The sequence below is a fragment of the Haliotis asinina genome, chromosome 11, assembly GCF_037392515.1.
Source record: "Haliotis asinina isolate JCU_RB_2024 chromosome 11, JCU_Hal_asi_v2, whole genome shotgun sequence".
Lineage (NCBI taxonomy): Eukaryota > Metazoa > Mollusca > Gastropoda > Lepetellida > Haliotidae > Haliotis > Haliotis asinina.
In genome coordinates, this window is record NC_090290.1 from 57,690,602 (window position 1) to 57,711,784 (window position 21,183).

The 21,183-nt window shown below is 44.1% G+C and overlaps 1 protein-coding gene across 1 annotated transcript in view; it reads left to right on the top strand.

Moving 5' to 3' along the window:
- Positions 1-1,729: 1,729 nt before the first annotated feature.
- Positions 1,730-21,183, top strand: part of LOC137256026 (pituitary tumor-transforming gene 1 protein-interacting protein-like) — a 31,709-nt gene continuing 12,255 nt past the window's right edge. Inside the window, exons 1-4 of the mRNA XM_067793683.1 lie at positions 1,730-1,982; positions 4,631-4,686; positions 6,849-6,951; positions 7,128-7,239. Coding sequence (XP_067649784.1) covers positions 1,778-1,982; positions 4,631-4,686; positions 6,849-6,951; positions 7,128-7,239 — 476 coding nt within the window. The 5' untranslated portion in view covers positions 1,730-1,777. The remainder of the gene's footprint in view (positions 1,983-4,630; positions 4,687-6,848; positions 6,952-7,127; positions 7,240-21,183) is intronic.

The following is a 21,183-nucleotide window of genomic DNA, read 5'->3' on the forward strand; positions in this document are numbered from 1 at the left end:
TCACGGTTAGTTTCTATCACCATAGCATGATATCTAGTTTGGGTGTTATATAAATGGGCAAATTCTTGCGGGATGATACTTTTCGGAAAGAGAGAAACAACGCAGTGGATTACGCACGTATGTGTTACAAGCTGTAAGTACAGCATTCGGTGGGGTAGCCTAGTGGTTAAAGCTTCCGCATATGTCCCTGCAAAAAACGACTGGAAAAAAGAACTTTCGGCCGTGGATCAACAGCTATTGCTTTGTTGGTTAACCTGGAATCCACGTGGGTAAAGGCCGGGGATCAACAGCTATTGCTTTGTTGGTTAACCTGGAATCCACGTGGGTAAAGGCCGGGGATCAACAGCTATTGCTTTGATGGTTAACCTGGAATCCACGTGGGTAAAGGCCGGGAACGTTTGTATACGGGTAAAGGGAGACTATAGAAAGTAACTGTATAGTTTGCTTCCAAGGAGAACTTACATTTTATCCGCTTTTCTCATGTGACTGATTAACTCTATCTGCATAAAATTCTTTATTGTCTTTCAAGTTGTAAAAATCAAAATATCGGTTGACGATTACCCCAATAATAACTATACAGTGTCTCCGTTGGACACAGGTCGTTTATAAACCGACTACCCAGAGGTACCTGATGGCCGTGCATATGGTACTCCTGCAAAGGGTGTAACTTTCGTTAGCCCAGGCATTTCTGTGCGGGATGGTGGGCTAGCCCAGTGGTTAAAGCGTTCGCTCCTTATGCCAAACACCTGGGTTCGAATTCTCATACGGGTACAATGTGTGAAGTCCATTTTGGTGTGCAGCGACGTGATATTGCTGGAATATTGCTAAAAGCGGTGTAAAACCAAACTCACTCTTTTACTTATGTCCGGACAATTTCACTTGGAAGTGTACCTTCCGGAAAAACGGAATTCCGCTGTATATACGAAGCCCAAAAGGTCAGGATAATATAAACATTTGAAAAAAGACACACGTGTCTTAAATGACTATCCATAAAACCATTAACCTCCTGCAGACGCTGAGAAAAAGCTTTGTTCCATGTAAATGAGCTATTAATCAGCACAAAGGTAATAAATATTAGTTGACCGTGTGTGTCTACTCGTGTTCATTTAACTTACCATAAACGTGACAGGAATTTTATGTTATATGTTTGTCCCGTTTCACAATGTCCCTGTATGCTATATAGCCTTGTAACACATATGATGGGGGTAGTGAGTTATCAAAGTGCTTTAAAAGAACCACACCGAAGACCAGGATTCGATTCCCACATGGCAACAATGCTTGAAATCCATTTTCGATGTCCCCTGCTGTGAAATTACTCGAATGCTAAAACAACCATACTCACTCACTCACCAGTGTGATACAGACCAGAGAGAATCTCCGATTTCGTTCAAAGATAGGTGATCTGGAGTGACGTTTAGTGGTACTTTGTCATAGTCAACATAATAGTATATAAAATGTTCAATTGAAAATACTTTATTGTTTATTTTAGAAAACTGGTTAGATCTATTTACTTTTCAATTTTTAAAAATTAAATTAGAACAAAAGCTAACCATTGACATATTATCACTTGATAGGAATATCTGACTTATAAGCATCTAGGGCAACTTCACCTATATTCACGTTTATATCTACTCCGTTATGAATACGATTAATATTGACCATCAATCACGCGACAGCTTACATCCATGACGTTGTTAGCAACCGGAAGTGACGTACTTCACAGGGATATTCTTCGGAGGCGTAGCAAAACAAAACTAGGAAGAAATTTCCAGTGAAAATGGTGACAAACATATCTTATTTGAAGACACTCGCTGTCATTGTTGCTTTGTTTGGTGTTGTATTGTCGGCCACCACTCCGCCAACCAGCGCTGTAACGACATCAACTGCGAAAACAACTTCTGAATCAACCGCCAGAGTTCCGACAACTGGTGGAGTCACCACAGGCCCAACACAACATACAACTACTCTGACTCCCGAGCAAGGTATTGTCCTTAGTGGCATGTTGACTGTTACATGTTACATGTTAAACTTACTTTAATAACAACTTTACACTGCTTCAAATGTGTCAAAATGAGACAGCCATCTTTATATATCGTTATCAGTAAGGTAATAGGAGCACTGTATATTAGTCATGACAGTCGACAGTTCATGCAGTTACTAATAATATACTGTCATCTGCAGATTACCGATCTTCGTATGTGACTATTCATTATCCGCTCAGTCATTGTTCGATTGTTTGACATAAGTTTTTGACCTTTGAAGTAATGCACTTTACCGTACGCACATTTTCCGACTATTTTCTGATAGATATGGATTGGATAGATTGGCTCACGGCAATATAACACAATAAAAACAAATCTCATACACAAGTCCAAATCAAATAAATGACACAGAGATTCTGTCAATACATGTTTATTATATTTGCATCAGGTAAGGCACACAATTTCAGGTGACAACATATGTAGTTGTTAAAGGTTACAGGCTTATGACATGGCGTTCAACAATACAAAACTTCCCTGCAAAGTTTATATACAGGAAGTAGCTCCAACAAGCACGTCACATGATGATGGGTACACAGCTACAACGGCCCTCGCTAGCAAAACATTTCTCAAACAAGCGGAAAACAGTGACACATCTCAGGTACTGACTCGCACCACGTGTCCAACAGATGACCAAAGCGGTCCCCACAAGTTAGTACATAGTAAACTGGTTTAACAAACAAACCATTACAAGTCAATTACGCTTATGCTTAGTGAGAACTGTCCCATGTACACAAACTTCTGTCACGTTAGACACGGTCTTATTCAAGTCTATGAGAAAATACTCTGCTCGTGTTCACAATGAGCCAGCTATGATTACACGATGCCATTTAGAAAGTGGTCAGATGCAACATTTGTCATATTTGGGATTTCACTTTCTCAGTAAAGTACAAATTCTAGTACTTGTTTGGTTGAGCTCTGATTACAGAGTCTGGACTACCAGTTGTCCGACTTTCATTTTTGTGGAAGTCGCAGTGGCTGAACAGGCTAGGCAGCTGACTTTGTGTGCTGGCGATTAGGTGCCTGACTCTGAGGGTGCAGGTTCGAATCCCAGATGGGACTCAACCAAACAAATACTAGAATTTGTACTTTACTAAGAAAGTGAAATCCCAAATATGACATATGTTGCAATAAGCCAGCTGTTACACCAGTGTGCGAAAACGCACTAATTAACAAGAAACCTGTACATAACGAAAACCTATCTATTTCACATATTCATAAAACATCCTAATCAAAATATAATGCAGTGACTGACCAAAAAAAGTATTTTTACCTGGAGCTGCGTGCGCCAAATGATGTTTCTCCTCCTACTGACAAGTATCTTAATCGTCAGGGCTTAAGTACGGGTGACAATTGAAATTCTTGAACTGCACGAGATTCACAAGATTTACCCATGGGACTCGGGGAGCCTTATACCCAGATGTGTTTGGGTGAAATGGCACAGATCTTCTGGGAACGTTTTCTACCAGAATGGCCGTGTTCAGGCAAATGTTCTTGCCGAAATTTTCAATTTCAAGGCAATATGGAATCTCTCTTTAATTTGGGCTTATTCTTGTTCTGTCACTCCGTTCAGCTGGAAGCTGGCACAGGTAATGGAGGGTAGAACAATCTGAATGCTACAAGTGGCACTTAAAATGTTGAATAAAACGTATTTCATATGATTAATTATTAAGCATGGGGTAAGAAATGTGAGAGCATAGCCAAGTGAGGAAATGGGAGTGAACCTTTGATGGTGGCGATATTTTATTTTGACATGAAAAATAGTTTTCGAACCAAAGCAAGGAAAGTACGTTGCCAACCTTTGCCAGCTTCGCTTGCATATTAGAAGACTTGTCATATTATTTATGCAATCACATTTGCACTTCAGTTTGCCTGTGTCTGTACTGACTGTTTGAAGTTGAGAATTTCAAGTCTCACCTTTCCTCTAAGATCTTACGATGGGATATGGCAGTAAACAACAGCCAAACTAACTAAACTTAATGTATATCAAAAGCAGATGCTGCCTACAAGATCATAACAACTGCTAGTTAAGTTGGTATATTTGCCTTATGTTGGACGACCTGATCTAGAACCTTTTACTGCAAACACTGGCTGCTGGGGACCAGTTTGAAACTGGAGTCGTCAGGGATCCCAAATTTCATAGGCTACAGCAACAGACCATGTCTCAGGATCCTCTTTTATTTAAACAATAATGTCAGTGAATAGATTTGTAACAACACTATGTGCCCACAATATGATATGTATCCTGATAATCCTGATAATATGAGATTTGTATCCTGATACAGTGCTTATCTTTCAGAAGTGCATATTTTGTCCCTTTCTGCAAACAAATCACAACCCTGAATCACTTCTTAATTTCAGATAGCAGAGAAACATATTGAGTTAGGAGCAATATGAAGATTTTGCTCTTTGTAGACGGCCAGTGAATATTGAAAATTGCTGCATGTATGACTCAGTTTTCAAACATAAGATGAGGGTGTGGAAAAAGGGAGTGTATTGCGATATAGCATTGTTCCGTTAGCGATGCAGTACTGTATTACCGTTAACTTACACTATTTAATTAATTTCAATGCTCATCTACTTTATTTCAGAGTGCCATGCCAGCAATGGCTCCTGTGACTCTTGTATTAATGCTGCCAAGAGTAGGGTATGTATTTAAACCCATTATATATTTTGCTCACGGTTCACCTAGGGCCACACATTAGAATGAAGTCTTCTTTGACTAATAATATATTATAGCATCAGTCATCAGGGCTTCATTTAAGAGATGTTAACCTACTTGCATCAGGTGCAACCTAAGATGAAAACAGGTTGCACAAGACGAAAAAAAAAATAAAGCATATTATCAGTGCAAAAATGTCAGATGCTTCTGTAGCATCTTTTCCACCTACAAGGTAGGTATGACAACACTGCAGCAGTGTTTAACATCTCAGTTTGATTTCATTTCCAAACTGTTTTTTTTTGTAATCCTTGATAAACAAACAACAGTACCTTTGTTTTAAAATGTAACAAACCCATATGATAAGTACTGGTCATCGCAGCCAATAATGAACTTTCAGTACTATGACATCACATTCATAGGCATATCTGACAGCGCCCTCTAACCTGGATTACCTCCCTTTTATCTGGTTTGTTCCAAAAGAGGAATCAATTTGTATCTTATTCAGTCAGTTCAATCGATATAAATTTTGTTTCCTGCTTTCTGAAGATACAGTTACTCCAGTTATGTTTTGTCCAATATTGTATAAAATACTGTTTTCCGAATTTTGACAGTACTAATTATTACTGGAATATGTGACACTGTGTGTACACAGGCTTGTTGTTATGACTTGTTCTGATTGCACAGCCCCAGTGTAACTTATACTTTATTTGGGATGACACTTTCTTAGTAAAGTACTGATTTTAGGTGAAAGTTGCTTTGGCTGAGCAAGTTTGGTGGCTGACTTTGTGTCCTGGCAAAGAATATGACTGAGGGTCTGGGTTCGAATCCCAGATGGGACTAAAAAAAAAATACTAGAATCTATACTTCACTAAGAAAGTGTAATCTCAAATATAACATACATGTGTTATATGAGTAGTTCTGTATTTAATTATACTGAAGTGTACAGAAAGACCACAGATTTGAAAACATCCATACTTTCTTTGGCTGGCGTTAGAATGTGGCATGATAATGGGAGATAGTTCAATGGAAAACTTCTTTGTAGCTATATATGTGATGTTTTAGTGTATTACTATAATCTGTATTTACCACTGTGGTTACCAATCTGCTGGTGTTTTGAATTCTAACATTGTCAATTTAGTTCTCATTGCTTATCAATGATTTTCTTTCCTCTCATGACCTGTCGTTCAGATAGTGCACTACAGGGAAGAAATGGTTGAAGGAAAATTTGTCAATATCCTGGTTTTATATAACTATGCTCCTGTCTGCCTGGTTGGTCTTGTGGATAGTGTGTTTGACTGAAAAGAGAAAGGTTCAGTTCCCTCCTGTATCATGTAAAAAGCCATTAAGAGACAGTACTTCTATCCTTCCCAGCATTATGCTTTAACAGGACCAAACAAGGACCAGTTTGCTAAGACTCTGTATGCTGTGTTGCAGTGGGTGCTTCATGCCAAAGTGCATCACAATTGGTTAGCATGATAAGACCAGTATTGTCTGGAAGAGTGCCAACAGTCTAACACCAAAGTTCCTTTATGAGTGCTGTGATCTTGTTAACCCTATTGAATCTCTGACAAAAAGGTTTTATTTTCCCCAGCTCCTTGTTTAGCTTTAAGCGAGGGATATAGTATCAGGTTCCATCTGTACATCTGTAGGAATTGGAATGTCTTAAAAAATGTTGACTAGGTTCTGTTCATAATTGGTACCTAGGTTCATCACAGTATGAGGAAGGTCCTAGATAGGTTTGATGACCTTCATTTCGTGTTCACAAGAGAGCATTAACATTTTACCCTTGTCATGGCAACACTTTTAAGATTTCAGCATGTTAACCTGCATGTTAAGCTTGACATCAAAATACTTCTTGTGTTTTCGTTATATTTGACACCAAGCTTTATCTGGTCAAGGTGCAGTACTCAGTCATTTTTGGTGGCCTCCACATGATTTTCAAGCTCATGGCAACACAAAGATTTTAGCATATTAAGATTGTCAGCCAGATATCTCAAAGGCAGTTCACTGTATTTTCTTCAGAGACTTATCTTGAAAAAAAAGGCAAAATATCAAGAGAGGTTGACTGGTAATGTTTTGTTGACATTTAACTTCATCTTAAGCTACAACCTTCACTTTCATTACTTTTCACTTTCTATTACTTCCAGTGTTTCTACTGCTATACTGACCACAGTTGTCAGCTGTATCCCGTGGGTGATATTGTCCCCCGGAACTGTGACCTGGCCAAGGCAAGATGGGGAGTGTGCTGGGGTGAGTAGTCCTGGGTGACTGGGGAGGAACATGTCATACCACCAGGTCAATAGGCTCGGTAGACATCAGTAGTAATTGTGGTGTCTGGTGTGAGAGGGTACGGAGAGAAATACTCCTGTGGGCAGCTTTTACTTTTTTTGGTAATATCCATATCTATGTTTTCTTTTCTTTTCCAGTGAACTTTGAGGCACTGATCATTACGATGTCTGTCATCGGATTTATCATCATCCTTACCATCACATGTTGCTGTATCAGATGTTTCTGCTGCAGAGGTGGAAACAAGGCCAAGTGAGTTATCTCAGGGGTGATATATTCAGGACAGGGGCAGTTGGTAATGGCTGGATTTCCCACATGGGCACAACGTGTAACCCCCATCAGAAAATTCTGAGAATATTGCTATAAGCGCGTAAAACTAAACTCACTCACTCACTGTTCAGGATGCGCACAGCAACCGAACACAAAGCACTTGTTCGTCTAGGATACTCTTAGTGCGTGAAGGTGATTTTGTGACTCTGCTTTTAGCCTTGTCATGGCAAGGGACACGAGAAATGGTGTATGTACCCATGTAGGGTATCACACCCACAGGCGCTCATGTCATTGTGAGGGTTGAAGATTTTGACCCTCAACTTAATGATCTTGGCACAAATGGCATATGATAGCAAGGACGTAAGGCTGCATAAAATGGGGTGTGGTCAAAGCAAGCCCTCTCATTGGTCGACGCTTGCTATTGAATTTGTGTCAAGATTGTTTAGGTTGAGGGTCAAAATAGGCTTTCAGTTGACTTGTAGAAATAACAATAAAGAACTGGTAGGTGTCATGGGTGGTGATCGATAGGCCAATTCATGATGATTATGTTCAGATGAAGTTTTTATCGATTGCATGCGATGGTAGCGTAGCAGTTGGCAAAGCAGGTGGGTGGGAAACACTAGATATATTGTACTGTGAAGCGTTTCATGTCGGGGTCATATAAAAATTTCCATGTTAACAAAAAAATCTTTAATCCTGGCAATGTCACGAGCGCCTGTAATCAAACCTGGGTCTTTGGCGTGATGAGCAAATGCTTTATCCCTTAAACTCCCCCACCACCCCCTGTGGTGCTTTGGAACTGTTCAAACAGTTATCACCTGTCAGGTTGGTTTCAGACTAATCACCCATGAAAATCTGGGTCATTACATCAAGTAATGAGATCAGGTGGTCAGGCTTGCTGTCCTTGTGGACATGTCATTGTATCCCAGTTGTGTTGATCGATGCTTATACAGACATATCCAGACATGATTTTCTGAATGCCGCAGCATAGCTGGAATATTACTGAGTATGGTGTAGAAATACACTCACTGAGGCATTCCAGACTAACCAGGTTCTGATTAAAGAGTTTGACATTCCAGACTAACCAGGTTCTGATTACAGAGTTTGACATTCCAGACTAACCAGGTTCTGAGTAGTATAGGTAATGAGAGTTCTGGACCACTTTTCAAAAACCCCCTCTAAAAAGCCTCATTTAGTAAATGAGGCTTTGGTGGGACCCTTAGCTCTTGATACTATTGCCCCTACTACAAAGCTACGCCATCACGTTTACCGTGACTTGGCAGGCGGTAACACTGTGCCGTACGGTACGATCAATAATTCTTCTCTTACAAACCCCCTACCCGGCCCACCCCTCAAGTAGTACAAGTTAGGTTCGTCGGCTTTCATATCCACTTTATCTATGTTGTAAGTTTTGACCGACCATATAGGATCGGTGGCTCGCTTACGGCTATCACCCTCGTGTTCCCCAGGCTGGTACAGATACCTCACTAGGGCCCTATCCGGTATCTGTTTCTCCTTCCCACGCAATGGAGCGGCCGACTCTGCAACTATTGATTTTAGTTTGATAGCGTCTGCCGGTTTCTTACCGGTGAGACGTGTGACTTCATGGTTGATTGCCGACACCACCTCGGGTAACCTCGTGACCCATTCGGTTGATCGTTTTCCAGGGGTGGTCATCTCCCTAGCATACTGATGGCCGAACAAGCGCTCAGACAAAGTCCTATTAAATCTCTCAACTATAGCTTGGCTGCGATGGGCTCCAGCCGTGCCACGCCTGACCTTTGTATCGTGTTTGGCTAGCAGTTGTGACACGGCACCCATGAACTCCCGTCCGGGGTCAACTTGCAGCTCTGTTGGCCACGTCAGCGGGCTGCGTTTGTATATGCGTTCGAATCCTCTGGCTACCTGGGCCGAATCTTTCGTGGTCAAGGGTTCGGCTTCCTTGTAACGACTGGCTATATCAACTACGGTTAAGGCATACTTGTACCTCTTGTCGTGGGGTAGGAACAGTAGGTCTGCCTGGTGAACGCTATTAGGTATGTTAATACCGAACCTCCTTCTAGGCACGTAGCGTGGTGCCGGCAAATAGATCTGCCACAGGGCTTGTTTTTCAAGCCACGCTTTGGCTTCCTCCGGGGGTACTCGCGCTAGTTTAGCTAGCTTATCTACTGCGCTAGCTCCTTTCCAGTACCCACGCGGGCTGTAGTAAATAGCCTCAAATTTTTTCATGTCCATACGCGTATGTGTTTATACCATCAATAGCTATCCAACGTTTCGTGTCCATAGGCGATAGGGACGTCTTGTTTATAGTCAGTCCGTATATCTTATGTCCATCACTTCTAAGTGTGTTCATTTTATGTCTAAAGGTACGGGTCTTGAACAGGGCTTCCTTGAATCTGGCGTGTTTGATGTGTTGTTTCACCACATACTTCTTAACCCCCTTAGCCTTCCGGATCTCGCTATTGTCGGCTTTCAGTATGGAGTACATCTTAGGTCTCAAACCTATGTACTCGGCTATGGGCGTGCCAGCACACTCGTCCTTCATCTTACCTAGGACCTTTTTATTTACCGTACTGTGCATGGCATGGGTCTTAGGGTAGTCGCTGGTGTCGTATAAATCGAGGTGTTTTTTCATGTCCTCGTACACGTCCTCGGTTTGAATCTCCATCAGCAGGGAATCCGTGTCAGTGTACAGCACTTCGCACCTGTCGCCGTACTGTTTCTTGAGCTCGTTGTAGTAAAAGTCGTACATCAAGTGTTTGGATAAATCGAGGATGCTCATCCCCACGTAAACAGGTCGGTTGAATTTTATGTGGCTTTTCTTCATGTGTAGGGCAGCCAGGTCGTCTGTGAATATCTTGCTACGGTTGAATGCCGGACTGGCTATCAATTTCCTGAGCTTGTCTTCCTCACTAGATCTAACCAGCTTCACGGTCACGCGTTTCCTCAGGTTCTCCATAGTCTTACCAAACACCGAGTTGTTCATGAGCTTGTAGAGATTTTTCTCGAAATCACTGGTGGCTTTTTTTCGTAGGTCTGTGTTCATTCTGATGTAGGGCTCCATCCATGGGCTCTGGTCAAACATGAGCACCCTGTGTATTTTGGCCAGCCTCATACCCAACGACAGGTACAGCTGTAGGTTGCGATAGTGAACGATGTACTTGGTCTTATTCATTAAGTTAGGCACGAGTTTTTCAACGTCTGTCACACGACCACCTGACAAGTTATGTTGGTACTCAGACATCCAGTCTGGGTTAACCCTCATACGTGCGGGTGCAAGGGGATAGCTGTTGTGCGATGCGTGTAATGCCTTGGGATACTCTAAGTCAACCTCGAGGATATAACCTTTGTTCGAATCTGGTGCAATGCTCATAACATCAACGTGGGGTACCCATTCGAATCCCCCTGTAGGTAGATACTGGCTCATGGCCCAGCCGTACAGGTTATTTGCGTCGAGGTAGAGAATGTGATTGGTTGGTTTGTTAGGATCGTAACCTTTCACGTATTGATTATTTGCTTTAGCGTATCGTTTGGATGCCATGGAAATCCCACCTCGCAAGCCTTTCTCAATGAATAGGTGCATGTCGTAATCTGTGAGCAATTCTAAATTAACTCCGGTCTTTTTAAGCAAGGCGTCCCACGACAGACCTGGGCTGGTGTAATACCATGCGGGGTCGAGTTTATACTGCTTTAAACAGGTTCGCCGAAACGTCTCGAACACGTCGGCTAACAGCAGTACATCTGTCCTCAAGTACAGGTCGTGATAATCGCCCAGGTTCTTACAACCCAGTTTATTCCATACGTTAATCGCGTGCGAGTAATCGTCTCGTGAGACGGACGCCTCATTCAGCTTGCTATAAAAGCAGTCGATAGGAGGTAGTCTGGTCTCGGTGAACTTGACCCAACTATCCATGTACTCATATGGGTACACACCCTTCCTCATAAGCAGGGGTCTAGTCTCGGCGTCTGTGTATCGATCGGTGATAGGGAAGGTATTGTTGGCCTTGACCAGACTGTCGAGTGACGACAGGAGGAACTGAAACGAGTCAATGAACCTAAGTCCGTTTAAGCTGAAGGAGATGTATCTCTCCATGTTGTTGGGGATGCACGATATATTACCATCGATTTTCGCGATGGCCTGCATGATCAAGTGTGAGTCGTACCCTCTCAAGTTGTGAAAGACAACGGGGATGTTTATTGTCTTAGGGTTGATTTTAAGCTTGAGGTTGCACGCGTTGTGAGCGGCGCCTCTATACTTACCAGTTATGTGACAGTGATCTCTCACCGAATCACTGTTAAGCGGTGAGTCACACACGTGACAGTTAGTGCTACTAGCGTGAGCTAGCCTGTCGGCTCGGGTCATACGCATGGGAGCGATTCTATACAATGTATTCCTAATAATTTTTTCTTCCTCCTGCAAGCACTTTAGAAACCTTTCAGCCGCGTCAGGACCCCTATACACTACAGGAGCTTTCGTTTCCCCGTCACAACGGACGACGATGTATCCAAAACCGCAGGCTATATGCTCTTGTGTCTTGTGGGTGAAGCTACCCCCACTAGGGGGTGTGGGGGAATCCCCACCCACAACTAAGGCTTCGAAGTCGGCGTATATAATATAAGGTACAGACATTTGGTTCTTGTGGTTACTGAATTTTAGGATATTTTCACCTTCCTTAGGCATGTCGACTCGTATGGCCGTCTGCCCCACACCTTGGCAATCATCCCGGTGGGATTCTAATAAATCAGCTCGACTGAAACCGTGTAGACATCGTACACAAAAATGTTTTTCCCCATTGTGTTTCGACTGGTCGTGCAACAACCGGCTGAGATGTTTTATCCATGTGTAGTGAAACTTGTCACCTCGCTGGATCATGAATATATTGATAACTTGGCAATCCTTCACCGTGCTGACCCTGTGTACTATTATTGTATTACCTTCGTGCCCAAAGACATTTATAGCCAGATTATTCTGTTTTTCTACTTTAGTGATCTGGGATATGGGGGTGGGTTCATCTATACCATCCCAATTAAGCCCATCATCTTGGGGATAGCTAGAAAGCCTATCTGAATGAGTGGCAGCTGGAAATAAGGCTGACCTGATAGATATCCTCAGGCAATCGTTTCCTCTATTCTTAACGTTTACTATGGCATGTTTGTTCCTATAGTAGGGGGGTAAGGCTAGGTATGACCCGCCTCTGAACGGCACGTATTTAGCTATGTCTAGATAGACGTTATCGATTTTATCTACAGCCCACCCGGACCCCATGTGCGTGTAGCGTTCTAGGTATTCTCGTATCTGCTGAAAACTATTATCGATTGATGCGTCAATGGTCTCTGTATGTGTGACGACCTCTTGTTTGCCTCGGAAGTAAGGTTGAAAATACTCAGTGACCCCTGTGGTGCCCTCCTTATCGAGCGACATTTTCACTGTGATCTGAAACTTGATACTTCCTAGGTTATTTAGTTCCTGGTTGACCTTATCAGCTATCAGAGGCTTGATATCTGTAATGTCTATGTTTCTATCAACGTCCATGCGCCAACTTACCAAATAGTTACCTACGGCGTGCTTAGTGCGCACGAACTGTAGGTCAATAGCTCTATTCTGTCGTAATAATTCTAAAAGCTGTGGTTTTCTCATACGGGAATACCCGCCTAAACCCAAATCGTGTGCCTCGGTTTTCAGTTGTTTTACAGTGGGACGTGCTACGGGGGCATGTGATAACAATGCGGTTAACCCGGCTCTCCCCAGGTTTGAATAACCCGTGTGCCCAAGCTGTTTTGCTTGAGCTTTTAATTGTTTTACCGTAGGAGGGACTTCTAAACCTAGTAATCTCAACAATGCTGGCTTCCGCATTCGAGAATACCCGATCACACCTCTCTGCTTTGCGACCCTCTTGAGCTCGCGCACAGTAGTAGACATGGTGTTTACATCTAAGAGAACTAATGTCTAATTGGTTCACAGTAAGGGGAGGTAACTCTTAAGCGGCTATCTTGAGCAGTCGCCTACGTTCTTTTATGTAGCCTTTTTTATTCTCGTATATGAGTTGATGTCTGACTACGTTCGCTCCGTGAGCTTTACATAAACAGTAGTGCCCTTTAACCCCGATACCACACACAGAACACGTGTAGTTAGGACTTCCCATATGGAAACAACAGAACCCCTGATTCCTGCATTTCCTACCACAGGCCTCGGTCTTCCCCATAAGTATATATTCGCATCGGTATGGAGCGGGTCTCATGTTTACTTATATAGGTATTTTAGTTTAATTGCTTAGCAACCAACGCAGTAGCTGCTATACCCAACACTATGAAGCCCAGTTCACGATTCATTTGTCCCTTGGATGGTGTGTAGTACTGAGCGAGTGTGGGTTCATTGAGCGGTTCTAATTGTTTACCAGTTAGTAGATAGTATTCTTTCATTGCTTCATCGACATCGTAGAATGTTTTAATGGCATGGTTTTCACGCTTGAGTTGTTCGTTAATAAAATCGATCCTCTGGAGGCGTTTTTTAACGTACTCGTCCTGTGCCCTTTGTAATTTCTCAGTAGCGAGATCGTGTCGCTTCCTTTCTTCCTGTATTTCAGCCGCGTGGTCATCTCGTAGTTTCGAGAAGAGGTAATTACTCCCGGAAAATGCCAGGGCATTCACTAACGCCCCACCGACCATCATAGCTATCGTGGCCATCCCTATATTTATTTCATTATATTATCAGGTATTATTCCTTGTTTTACTAGGATGTCTTTTGTGGCCATCGCCATACCAAGGTTCATTATGAGCATACCCATATCCTGCAGGTTGAAATCTAGCTTGATAGTTGGTTGTTTAAGCACCATTTTAGTCAATCGAGCGTACCCTACGGCTAGACTAGCGACCACTGTGGCGTGGTATGCGTCGTTGACGAACGTTTTCCCCTCAGACATTATGTATATGATATAAAATATTAAAATTATAACATGATATGCGGATCAACAGTGGGGCCTGCCGGCGGCTTGGGGGTTACCTCACCGGCAGGGGGTGTGGGGGATACCCCCACACGTGTGTATAACCACGAGATAGCCAAGGCAGCAGTTACGCCTACAGCCAACAACAGTCGGGTTGGATTGGTCACTTTATGTTGGTTACACCACCGTTTTTTACCGGCAGCTACTCTCTTAGGATTCTTCTGTCTGGTTACTGTAGGGGGTGTGGGGGGTACCACCACTGGGGTCTCCACCGTCACTGGTTCCTGTGAATCCACTGGGGTCTCCTCCTGTGCAGCATCCATCTATAATATTATTATTATTCTTTCTCTCAAATTGACAATGTTTTGCCGTGATAATCGCCGCCGTCACTGGAGCCAACAACATACCATATTTGTGGTACAGCCCGCAGCTGATAGAGCTCACGGCGTGTTCGATAAAAGGGTCTTTCTCGAGGTCCTTCCATAGGTAAAGTCGGCGCTCTGGTGGAATGGGAAGGAAGTGTGATACAATACCGGTGTATATCTGGGTCATAGCCGATCCTATTGTCTTTGTCATTTCTGCTCCGAGCCGGGACTCGTATCTAGCGTACAGCTTATCGATTTCTTCGGCTGACATTTTGTGAATTTTATCCGGGGTGTAGTCCCCAAAGTAATGTTTGGCTTTGCCGCCAACAGCCAACGCCACCAGTTTCTCTCGCTTATCATCAGTGGGGCCTGCAGGTGACAATTGTTCGAGCAATTCCTCACACTCCATCTTATAATATAACAAGTAAGATTTAGTTTTAACTATATAATACCCGATACAGGCAAAACACAGAGAAATGAAAGTTAAGTTGCACACGACAAATACTTCAAATATCATAGCTATATACTTAGCTTTGCTTAGCTTTGCTTAGCTTTGCTTAGCTTTGCTTAGCTTTGCTTAGCTTTGCTTAGCTTTGCTTAGCATACTATATATGCTACTGGTTGGTCGGTCTTTAGAACGAGCTTAGCGTGTTTAGTTTCAGCGAGCTGTTTCTTCACCCGTTCCCGTTCTAATTTACTCATCACATCGTTCTCTCTCAAACACTCCTCAAACGAATCCCTATCCTTGCAGTGAAATAAGGCCACCCATCGCGTCTGCTCCCTGAGGTCTTTCAACACCGAGTTGAACTTCTGCGTTAGCACCCAGACGCTGTGATTTGCATGTCGGCCGGAGAAGGCCAGGTACGATAGCATGTCTCTCTTTTTTGTTATCTCGCGATTAGCGCTGCAGTCGTCCAGTATAAACAGCGTCGGTTCCCCTTTAAATTTCTCGTGAAGAGCTTTCAACCAGTCCTGCAGGCGTGTTCCAGGGTCGATTTTGTGTACGTCCGGGTCCGTCATCACCCAAGGTCGCGCGTACGTTTTATTCATGCTCAGAGTAGGGCACATGATAACGATGTTATCGAACACATCCTTGTAGTAACCCTCCAACATATCCAAGACGAAAACGGTCTTCCCACAGCCAGTCTGCCCGCATATGATAGCGCAGTGTGGGTCAGTGGGTAGTGGGGGGTACCCCCCACTAGTAGATGGCTTGCACGAATCTCCCATTGTCTATATTAAGTTGCGCGTCCATAATAACGTACAGATATAATTTCAGCTTACCAGCGGTTTGAGCCTTCTTAGTAATCTGGATGGTTATCCCTTCGCTGCCGTTATCTATACGGCGCCCGCTACCGTGCAGTTTATCATCATCCGTGGATCGCATGTCCAACCATAAGGCGTACTTGGTGGTCAGGTATTCACCGATCTGCACGGAGCCGAGGTCCAGGTCCTTTGTTATATAATCCCCCACTGGTAGCTTTTTTATCTCATCCCACTGCTGGTGTGGTCTCATACCATGACTGAACAGCTGGTTGGGCACGCCCTCGATGGTCACTTCCACCTTTTCAATCTCGGGGTTGAAAAACTTCTCGCTGTCCCTCCGGAATGGATCATAATCCTCCACGGGGACGACCAGGATACCTTTCATCGATCGCGCCGGCACGTTCAGGTTGATATTCCACACAGTGTCGCTCTTATCTCGCACGACTGATCTATGCCTCAGTACGCGATCGTACAGTATAGCCATCTTCCCAGAGTACTGGCTTCGAACCTGCCTGGCCAGCTCCGGGCTAGTGACCATGTCGAACTCCAGAGAGATGTTGTCTATGGCATAACTGGCCTCATCACCGTTCGGCGTACGCACTACTTTACTATAGTCGTTAAACGTGAGCTCGTATTCGAGCCTATCACCCAGTGCGGCCTGGTAAAACGGCGCGTGTCCCGTGAGCAACTCGAAGTCGAGCGGCACGCAGAATCGATTCCCGTATGCTAGAGCGATAGCCTTTTCACCGTCCGATAGCTTGTCTTGCTGGTCTGTCGTGAAGACGTATCCTATGCGCGCCCGGGTTGATTTGCTGATACCCTGGTACACATCATTGACTCGTTCTCTCTCGCTTTTCCAGAGATCCTTGTAGCAGTGAAACACGTCGCTGTCGTCGATGCTCAGTACCTCGTTACCGCTTATCTTGACGGTCGTTTTCTTGATGATAGCTCGACCCACGTTCCGCACTAGCTCGCGTTTATCGTTGTCGGAGGTCAACGTGATATTGAACGCCAGTCGAACAGTGCCTGGTACAATGAGGTCATTCTCACCAAGGTTTGGAAATCTAACCAGCAGAGTTTGATTCTGGTCTATCTTGCTGGGATTGTTGGTGATAGTCACCGACTGTCGCACGGCTCTGGCACCTAATGGCTCTCTCAATTTTCTGAAAGGATCTAATTTTCTACCGTACATTGTTATATAAATGAAATATATTTTTAATACTAATGGATGAAGACATACCTATGGATGATATGCGGGGCGATAGTGCCCAGGCATTCGATGATGAGCAGGAGACCTCATTTACTAGTTTGCCATTGAGCCAACAACTTTTAGAAACAACGGTAAATGATTATTACAAAAGTTTAAGAAGAGATAAAAACTACGTTGAACCCCAGGGTCGATACCATAAGGATTTTTTTATTGATACAAAGGGTGTTCTACGTCTTAAGTCTGCCCCAAAGGTTGACCTCTTTAACAAGATCACTAAAAAACCACTGGCCTTGTCAACTCTAGCCAGCCGCAATGGTGGTGCTGAATTTATCCGTGAACATCTAAACATGCGTGATTACGGTGGTGCAATACCTAAGACCGTTAAAGAAGATCTGCAAGCTACCAGATCCCACCTCACCACTATAGATGAAATGACGCCAGAGCGTGCTACAGAAGCCTCGGACAGCATAGAAAAACTGTTGAGCACCTACTGGGACAAACCGTTACCGGGGTTTGACTTTCCGGTAAGGGAACTGTACGGCTTAGACGAAGCCGTGAAACGCGTGCGTGGAGAACTCGTGAACAACATGGGGAAACTGAACGAAATCGACGAGCACATCGCTAGGGAAAAAACCAAACTCACCGAAACTGACGACGATGATATGAAGAATCGTATCAATGAACGACTACGCGATTTAGAAGACGAGAGACGTACACGATTGGAAGCCGCTTCCTCGAATCGTGAACATCTTCGATCCCAGATCAGTCGCATTCGGGAAACAATCGATAGAATACTGAACGAAGATACAACTTTAGCCAACAGGATTCGGATATTATTCCGGGAGCAAGGGATCACCATCGCCAGCATTCTGACTGCATTGGGTTTCATCATATCAACCTTGGTGGTGTCACTGGTGGGGGGTGCCCCTGTTGGGTCTACAGGAGGTGGCGGAACTCCAAGTGGCGGTGGTGGTGTTAAAGACTGGATTAAAAAACTCGGGGAAGGTCTAGCTAAACTAGCTGGTAAAGCCGCCGAAGCCCTTCCCGGCATCCTGGGTAGCATCGTCTCGTGGTTGTTGAGCGCTCTGTCTAAAACTGCCATGTGGCTCAGTCAAAACCTGTGGGCAGCCATCGTCGCCGTGGCGGGTCTGGTATACGTAGCGGCTAAGAAATCTTTAACCAAATAAGTCCCAAAGTTACCCCACCAACCACTAAGGCTGTTTTATTATCAATATGCTGCTGATAGGAGACCTGCATATGAGGGGCCACCTCCTGTGGTGTTGGTTGAACTTTAGGCTCCGGAGGTGGCGCCACTATACCCTTTTCACGTGGTTGGGTGCGTGGGATATGTGGGGTGTTAATATCGGGGTTGATACCCAACTTTTGGTCCGCCGTGGCTATGACTATTTTGTTGTTATAACCCACCACTTTTTTTACTCTCAGTTGCATATCACTCGGAGACATATACAGCCCCACACCGAACACGTAGTTAACTTTCGATCTGGCGTATTCTAACACGTTTTGGTAGCGTTCGATGGCCCGCGGGAGATCAACTGGAGAATTAATAGCATCCTCAACGTTGGAAACGAATTGTTTCTGAGCGTCGTAAGCAGTTCCCTTACCGAGGATGTTAGAACGCGTCATCGACTGCGCACCCAACAGCGACCACACATACGTTCGAATCGAGTCGTTCAAGCGTATTGTACCAGCACGAGTGAATCCTTTCGATGTGTCCAGCATGAACATTTTCCACCCGTCTGCGGTTGACTGCTCCACTTTCTGGACTGTGAAAGCAACACCACCTTTAAAGTTCATACGATCATCCCTCCATTCATTACTCGACAAAGCAAAGTCCGGGCGTAGTTTACCTTGTTTCAGTACAAGATCACTGAGTTCTTTCACTGATCGCACGCCATCAGAAGGAATACCCAACCCGTGGTTCGGCCCCGGCAAACGCCAATCCGTCTTCGGGTTTATTTCGAATTCATTACAAATACGTTCGTAGGCCCGTCTATCGTATGGGTTGTTTGTTGCGTCCCACGCTTTGTCCTGTGGGAGGGGGGCACTGATCTCTTTAAGGATACGTCTGACCTGGTAGTACACGTGGAACTTGAACACAGACTGACTCAGCGGTCCACGCTGAGAGTCGGACAATGCCACACCACACCCCGTTGTAGCGCACCACACAGCAAAGTTGAATTGGTTCTGCCAGAACTGCATAGGGTTGTTGAACCACGCGTGGACTGCCTCAATGTTAGTCACCATAAGCTTATACTTATCGAACACATCTAAAAGCTGGGCATTGAAATACAACTCAGGAGCAACCACGATCTTCATGGGGGAGAAATCTACATCCAGTTTAGGGTAAAACACACCAGGGGAATACATTTTAAAACTATTATATAAATAAATATATATGTAATATGTACATAACACTTCCAGGAATAACGAGCGGTGAGGCCGTTCAGCTGACGCACGCGATCGATAACACGTCAGGTCAACTCGAAGTCGCACTCTGCGATATCACCTACCTACCACAATGGACTAACATTAATAACAGCAACAATAAGCTGTTCGTCAGTGGAACTCGCAGCCAGATAACTGACGGCTACTACAGCGTGTGCTCTCTAAACGACGAGGTCTTCAAACCCCTGGGAGCTGAACTCAAGATGAACGACTCAAACGGTACAGTGGTGTTAATCAACAATGGAATAAACCCTTTGAGGCTCGGCCGACCATTAGCAAGGATGCTCGGTATGTCTCCTGACGAGATAAAACCAACAACAACCGTCACAGGCACGAAGTTACCCGACCTAGTACCGTACCGAGAGTTATACATTCATCTCGGTCAGGTGAGCACAACGTATAACATTCAAGGAGGTCACCCTTCCACTATATTGAGAGCAGTGCCGGTGAAAACTGAGAAATTCAACGACGGTAGAACCGAGTCGTTTTCACCACGGCAGTATAAGAGATTAACCCAGGGCAACATACCTGAGCTGACAATATCGGTGTTAGATATAAATCATAATCCTGTAAATATAGGATACCTCAGCTTAACACTTCATGTAACATGACCAGCGCACAAGGACCCGGAGTGAAAAAATGCGTCAATATCGGGATCTCCGACCTCGGAGACACACGCGGTTTCGACGCTCCCGGAGTAGATGGTAAAACGTACGCCTTGCAACTGAAAAATAACATTTACAAACGCGTTGAAGTCTCATCCGGTGGAGCCCTAAGCGATGTAGTAGATACCACAGGGGCAACAGTCAACACTAAGTACGCCCTCGTCAACACCGGTGATGATAACTGGAGAATATACCCATCGTTCGGGGGTAAACTGTTCGACTTAGACGATGTTGAGAGAACTACCATCAAAAAGAACCGGCCATATAACCTCGCCTTCACTGAAGATAACAAGTGGGTGTTTTTACCCGATTACAAAAACTGGTTTCTCAATATTAAAATCTTCTCCCCCTACGTGTTCACTGATAACAAAGACCACTACCTAAACAAAATCGTGAACGATGGATTCCTGCTCGTGGCTTACGTCCCAACTCAGAGACGTAGCATAGTCGTCAGCCCAATCAACAATTCACCAGCCCACATGCTATCGAGTAAAACGGGTATACAAAACGTGTCATTACAGTTGGTGTCTGAATTCGAAGGTGTGGACAAAGTACTAGATGGTATACCGTCAAATACAACACTGGCCATCAAAGTCTACCTAGGGGAATCATCGGGGGATAACGTCGAGATCGTGAAGGGAGTCAAACTAGGGTGGGAGAAACGACACAAGGATCAAGTTTGCGACGTTTACGTGCGGGTGGGTGTCGGCTCCAACACCAGTCTGCAGGGTGTTAACGTGATCGTGGAAAACAAGATATCACTAACCAAGATCTTCCTACCTAACAACATACACTTTATTAGTATGAATTTAATCCCTGAATTATTAACAGAAAACCAGTTGGAAATTATATAATAATATTATAATAATGACCAGTCATCATCCCAACACTACACTTAACGACCTGGGAGATACAGAGGGATTCGATCAGCCTGGTGAGGAAGATGAATTATACATCCTGCACTTCAAAAACAACGTGTACAGACGGGTGTCGTTACCAGATTTTAAAAAACC